The 6,633-nt window shown below is 46.6% G+C and overlaps 1 protein-coding gene across 1 annotated transcript in view; it reads left to right on the top strand.

Annotated features, from left to right (window-relative positions):
• The window catches only part of Prg2 (proteoglycan 2, pro eosinophil major basic protein), a 3,388-nt gene extending 1,010 nt beyond the window's left edge, over positions 1–2,378 (top strand). Inside the window, exons 2-6 of the mRNA XM_008836141.1 lie at positions 74–143; positions 712–1,031; positions 1,354–1,485; positions 1,948–2,059; positions 2,246–2,378. Of these exons, the coding sequence (XP_008834363.1) occupies positions 86–143; positions 712–1,031; positions 1,354–1,485; positions 1,948–2,059; positions 2,246–2,304 (681 nt within the window). The 5' untranslated portion in view covers positions 74–85 and the 3' untranslated portion in view covers positions 2,305–2,378. The remainder of the gene's footprint in view (positions 1–73; positions 144–711; positions 1,032–1,353; positions 1,486–1,947; positions 2,060–2,245) is intronic.
• The last annotated feature ends 4,255 nt before the right edge of the window (positions 2,379–6,633 follow it).

Here is a 6,633-nt window from a genome sequence, read left to right as displayed (position 1 = left end):
TGTGTGTGTGTGTGTGTGTGTGTGTGTGTGTGTGTGTGTATGTGCATGTAACAAGCTGTGCTTTCTGTCACAGGACAAAGGCAAGATGAAATTACATCTACTTCTGGCTCTTCTAGTTGGGGGAGCTTCTGCTCTTCATCTGAGTAAGTCTTCTGCCCCTCAGCCTTTCTCTCCCCCTTCTGTTCCTATCTGGAATAGATGTGGTTTGAAGCATGTAAGCACCCCCTTTGCTCAGCATTCCCTGTTTCAGAATCTTTATAGGACACCTAAGAACATCTGTTGTGTCTGGAACCTTGGTTCTTCTGTGGCATTCCCTATTTTGTTCATTCTACATAATGCTGATGATATTCACACTTATAGTAACTTCTTTTTACTTTGGACTTGCTGAGCATTTTCTGTGAGTTATCTCCTCTAATTCCCAGAGCATCCTCATGAGGTTCCCTAGCATTGCATACAAACTTCACAAAGAAATAAAGCTAGTAGATGCTAGATCCAGTGCCCCAAACCACAGAGACTAGAATCTAAGCTCTCGCTGTTAACCACCTTGACCACTTTGGGAAAGTTTGGGTGTCTCCTCATCATGTGGTTGTAGGTTCCTCTTTCCAGGCAGGGTTATGTACACTGGTACCCAGGGTGTGTGGTGGGAACTGCCCATGGTTCTGGAGAGAACGGGAAGATGTGAAAGAAAGACACTAGATTTTAACCTGCCAGGGTCTGAAACTTCCGACTTTGAAAGCCCCATGGGAGATGAGACCTTGCTTCAGGCTGGGGAGATATTAAGACAGGAAGCAGAGGAGTGTCTTTCTGGGAAGGAACTCATGCCACCGGAGGAAGAAGAGGAGGAGGCCTCTGGTAGTGAAGGTGCCCCTGAGGACGAGGGAGCTATCCATTCAGTCTCAGCCCTGGATGTGATGGACAAGGACTTTCAGTGCCCCAAGGAGGAAGATACAGTGAAGCTGGTGGGAAGCCCTAGATTCAAAATCAATCGCTTCCTCCTGGTGAGGGCAGCTAAGAAGTTTGGCCAAGCTCAGGTGAGTGACCTGTGACTGAGACTGGGAGTGGGGACAGAGACAGGGAATGTGTCTCCAACTTTCACACCACTGTGGGTTCTGGGAGGCATCAACAGAGGGTAACAGACTCCAGGGGAGCTGGGTGAGAGGGGAGAGTCATGTGGAGACATGCTGTATTGTCTTCCAATGGCTCTCCAGTCTTCCAATGGCTGTGGCTAGGGAGGGAGAGAGGAAGAGAGGTGGGGATTGGTAATGAATTTTGGATACTTAGAGATCCTGAGACTGTGAGTTCACGCAGATGGAGAGAGTGACACCCCTCCTCCTCTTTTGTCCTGTCCTGCAGTTTGTTTGCCAGCGTTGTTACCGGGGCACCCTTGTTTCCATCCACGACTTCAACTTGAACTCCCGAATCCACAACTCTGTTAGGGGACTCAACGAAGGCCAAATCTGGATTGGAGGCAGGGTCGTGGGCTCGGTAAGAGGGATGCCAGATTTAAATGTGGAGCACCTGATCTCAACCAGTGTCCCCCTTGCTGCAGCTATGACTGTGTTTCCCCTCGACCATCCCCCAAGGAGCTGAAGACAGAAGGCCACCCAGGCAAGGCACTGAGGTTCCACCAAGAGTTTAGAATCAGATTTGGTCCACAATCCTCCCAGCCTATCTGTCTGTATGGTCTGGGCAAGCCTGGGGGCCCGTTTCCCCACCTCTAGGACGTGGATGGTTGCCCCTGCCCCATCTCTCATTAAGGATATAAGGATGATTATGTCATGGGGATATATGGAATGGGGTGGTGATGATCACTGTAAGTCAACAGTTCAGTTGGTTGGGACAGTATCCATCATGATCCTGTGGTCAAGGGCTAGTGGTGGACCTCAGGACCTAACAGGGACAGTACCAGCTGCCTCTCTGCCATTGCACTCCTCCTATCCTCCCCAGGGTCGCAACAAATGCTTTCGCTGGGTTGATGGAAGTTCTTGGAATTTTGCGTACTGGGCTGCTGGCCAACCCCAGACCCGTAGAGGCTCATGTGTGACCCTGTGTACCCAAGGTGAAACTGTGTGGGGATGTGAATGAAGGGAAGGCCTTCCAAGGAACAGTGCCAGGAAGAGAGCCTGGCTATTCAGAGGGAGGCCTTCTGGGTGAGGTGTGGAGCTTGTGGGAAGGAGCAAGGCCCTCTCTGGGGTTGTGTGAGAGTGGACAAGGGGATGACAGTCTCTTATTTTGCTTTTCACAGGAGGCCACTGGCGCCTCTCTGTTTGTAACAAGAGGCGGCCTTTCATCTGTTCGTACTGAGCTGGTCCCAGGAGATCAAATTCACCATTTTCTGGACAGCTACCTACCCTGTCCTGCCAGATGCCCCTCATACTTCCCTGCAATAAAATTGCTTTACTAAACAGGTTTCTTTTCTCCTGTGGTCACTGGTCACTCTGTGTGGTCTCATTTTGAGCGTTCTGTCTCATCATCTCTTGCTACTCCATACATTTCATGGAAGGAACCACAAGTTACCACCCATCAATGATTGAGGGTGCAGTGGGGGTCCATGGAGCATTCTGGTGACAGAGAAATGGGCTCAGGTGGCTCTAACGAGCCCACAGAAGACCCAGTTACAGAGCATCTGTGCAGCAGGTGCTCTCAGGATCCCATTGGACTCTCAGTCACCTATATGGGCATCTTCATGACATTTTTACCCCCTAGAACTCTAATTGGTTTGAAGTATAAGGAAATAAACTGTCCCTAGCAACAGTCCAAAACTCTAAGGGGTGGGTGGATAAGTAGCTGTCCCTTGCCCATTGTATTAATGACTTTTCCTTTTGTTATGATAAAACCCTGATAAAAACAACTTAGGAGAGAATCTATTCGAGTTCACAGTTTAAGGGTATGGTTCATTGTGTTAGGAAGGTCCTGGTGAGAGGGGATTGAGGCAACAGGTTATGTTGCATCCACAGTCAGGAAGCAGAGAATGAGTGTGTATGCTCGGCTAGCATCTTCCTTCTTTTCTTTTTCTTTCTTTTTTCTTTTTTTTTTTTTTGATCTTTTTTGAGACAGGGTCTCCCTGTAGCTCCAGCTGACCTAGAACTCACTGTGTAGACCAGGCTGGCCTTGAACTTACAGAGATCCGGCTGCCTCTGCCTCCCCAGTGCTGGGATTAAAGGGGTGCACTACCATGCCTGGCACTTTTTTTCTTTTTAAGTGATCTCTTTACAAGTGTTTTGATGGCCGGTATGTTTTACTGGTATGTGTGAAGTGTCTGAGAAGGTCTCAAGATGACCATGTGGGTGCTGGGAATCGAACTCTAGTCCCCTGGAAAAACAGCAAATGCTCTTAACCCCTGAGTTACCTCTCCAGTCTCATTAAATATTTTATTTATTATTTTTATTTTTTGTGTATGAATGTATTTCCTGCATGTATGTCAGTAAATGTACCCACAACCTGCAGTGCCCCTGGAACTAGAGTTACAGATGGTTGTTAGATGCCATGTGGGTGCTGGGTATCGAACCCAGGTCCTCTGCAAGAGCAGTCGGGCCCCTTAACTGCAGAGCCGTCTCTCCAGGCTTCTTATTCCTTTTTATACAGCTCAGGATCCATGTCCATGGAATGATGAATCTTCTACCTTTTCACCTCAGTTAACCTAAACAAGATAACTCCTCACAGGCATGGCCAGAAGCTTGTCTCCTAGGTGGTGCTAGATCCTAAGTTGATGATCAGTATCAACCATCACTTATCAAGTGGAACAAGCCTTCAGCATGTGCTGCATGCCATTTCTCAGTTATCCAGTAAGGTGGCTGGGCCATACAGCATTATTTTATTGGCTGCTTACTTCCCTCCAGGTGGAGTTTCTCTTCCACATCAGTGTTTCTGCACTTCCCAAATTAACTTTAGAACTTGTACTCAAATCCTTGTCTCAGTCTCTACTTCTGAGGAAACCCAATGTAAAATTTTTCTATGTGTCAGACTCTCAATGAGGCCTGGGAATAGAAGACACAGGGTTTTTTTTTTTTTTTGTGTGTGTGTGTGTGTGTGTTTGTGTGTGTGTTTCAGGAGCATCTATAATATAAGCATGATAACACGTACTAGTTGTTACCACTTACTGAGCACCCACCTGCCATAGAAAACACCTTGCATAGATTGTCTTGTCCTATGTCGTTATTACCCTCACTGTACAGAACTAGGCTCAGAGAGGTTCTACCCTGAGGATACTTGTCAAAGTCCAAACATCTGAATGCCCTCAGTGCCAGGATTTGGCTTTCTCTGCTTCCATGACTGGAAGTGTTGGCTATTCTCCCTCGCTCCTGGCTTCATCTGAGGGCATAAAACTCAACCCATCTGGAGGTGAAGAAGCTCCAGTTAAAGGTGAGGAAGAAAGGCTTTTTAACTCTAGGTGATGCTAGATCCTGTTCCAGGGGCACTGCAGGTCGTGGGTGCATTTACTGACATACATGCAGGAAATACATTCATACACAAAAAATAAAAATAATAAATAAACTCTATAGGGGAGTTAAGTAGGAAGAAAGGGATCAATGGCCTGAGCCTGGTTCTTTCATAAATCTTCCAACTTCATATGAGGCCAGGGTCTGTAATTTTTTTGAGTGGCTCAAAGAGAGGAAGCTATTTGTTTAAGGCCAGTTACTCAATACATTGAGAAAGAGATAGAAGCCACAGTTTGGTCCGTTGCAACCACTGCTCCATGTCTGTCTGTTGATTTCATAGATGGCAAACTTCTGAAACATTATGTTTCATCTCTGTGGGAGAGACCGAGGGTGCACCTGAAGGATAACTTTCACCACAAGCCCTCATGGGCTCCATCTTCTGCAGTGGGACAGCATTACTTCCCCTTATTCGATTACTACTAATAAAGAATTATAGGGACCGGGGCCATAACTCAGTGGTAGAGCAATTGCCTAGTATATGTGAGGTCCTGGGTTCCATCCCAGTACTGAAATAAATGAAAGTATAAGTAAATGTATGAATAAACAAGAAACAAGTAAAAGAAAGCCTTCTATGTACTAAACACACTATTTTAAATGCCCTGGACTCTATTAGGGGATTTTGTCTGGATCTTCAGGAATTCCTGTTAGGGATTGTTGTGATTCCCAGTCTATGAATGTCCCTTTGGGGAATGTGAAGGAGCAGGCAGGAGGCATGTTCTGTACATTGCTTTGAGTGTAGTTGTCAGACACTGTTACTGTAGTTTTCCTGTTATAGTTCCCCTGCAAGTACGTTTGGAAGGCTGGGTATAAGATCATCCTTGGCCACACAGAAAGTTTGAGGTCAGCTTGAGCTACATGACACTGTCTCAATAAAAGAATAAAGTTCGTAAAATAGGTAGACTGGCCTTACATTCCAAGAGATGGGTTGTGTGAACATTTCTTCTGTCTATCAGGATGCTAGCCCAACACTATGAAACGAAGATCATACCTTTAGAGGGAATGCTTAGAGCTGCTACATTATGCAAAGCGGGATGTAGGAACTTAGCCTCGTCAGAAAGCACAATACATTGCTTTTTCACTGACAAGGGCCACCATTCCTCTCCTTTCCTGACAAGGACCATCCAAAGCCCCACATGCCTCAGCTCATAACATGGCTCACAAGGGCACCCTGACTCCATATACCAGGCACTTCTCTGACAGCTCTGCTCCAGCTGGTCTCTTTAGAGAAAGGCCCTGTCATGTCCTCAGTTTAGAGTGGCTGACTCTTGACCTTGGGTTTTGTCACCTATCACACCCCTGGCTTCTCATGATTATGAGAGTCATCCTTTCAGTAAAACAGGGTTGGACTGAGTCTTCAGACAAAAGCAGAGTTAGAAACCCTCATGAACATAAATGCAAGCAGTGAGCCGGAGGCTTGGAGGCATTGGCACCATTGGCTAGACTGTCTGGGGCAACACGTTTGGATGCATTAAACAAGGGCCCTGGAGTTCTGAGAACTAGAACAAATCATCCAGCCTCTCTGAGTTTTTTCAGCAATGTGTAGCTTATCGATGGCAATACCCCATTTGTAGGATGATTTCTAAGGGTTACATATAAAAATGGATGAAAAAAATCTTAATGAAGCACAGTATGGTCTGGAGTGGACCTTCACAAATGTCACTTCTGGTTTTCAGTGAGACAGGCACCATTGTGGTCTTTCATGTCAGGGTCATTGAGGTCACAGGAATGTCTTTTCTCAGGGTTTATGTGGGAAAAACTGGGATCCATATGAGTGAGGAAATGGACTCGGAGAGGAGGGAAGTCCATGAGAGGTGGGATGAGTAAGGGGCACAGAACATTGAGCTTAGACTGTTCTCCTGGTATGGGTCCCAGGTGAGGAGAATAATAGGTAGTAGTGTTTATGTTTTCCCTCTTCCTTCACTGGGGTGATCCCAAACTTGAAACCCACAGATTAGGTTTGGGGGTCTTGGAATTGACTAACCATCCCAGTCAGGTAGATAAGGAGGTGGTTTGGTCCGTTGGGTGGAGAGATAACAGCCAAGGCCGTTGCTCTGCAATCAGGCACAGAAGTGATAAGTTACTTCTCCATTTGTAGGTCCCTTGGGAGAGCAGAGGAGAGCAAGGCATCCAGGTACCTTGCCCTTTGGGTGAGCTGTCTCTGCTGCCCTCCAGGTATGAGCCAGGATGTGGATGA

This window comes from Nannospalax galili, unplaced genomic scaffold (genome assembly GCF_000622305.1).
Source record: "Nannospalax galili isolate Female #2095 unplaced genomic scaffold, S.galili_v1.0 scaffold337, whole genome shotgun sequence".
In the NCBI taxonomy this organism is placed as follows: Eukaryota; Metazoa; Chordata; class Mammalia; order Rodentia; family Spalacidae; genus Nannospalax; species Nannospalax galili.
Note: the sequence above shows the minus strand (reverse complement) of the source record. Positions and strands in the feature narration are given on the sequence as shown.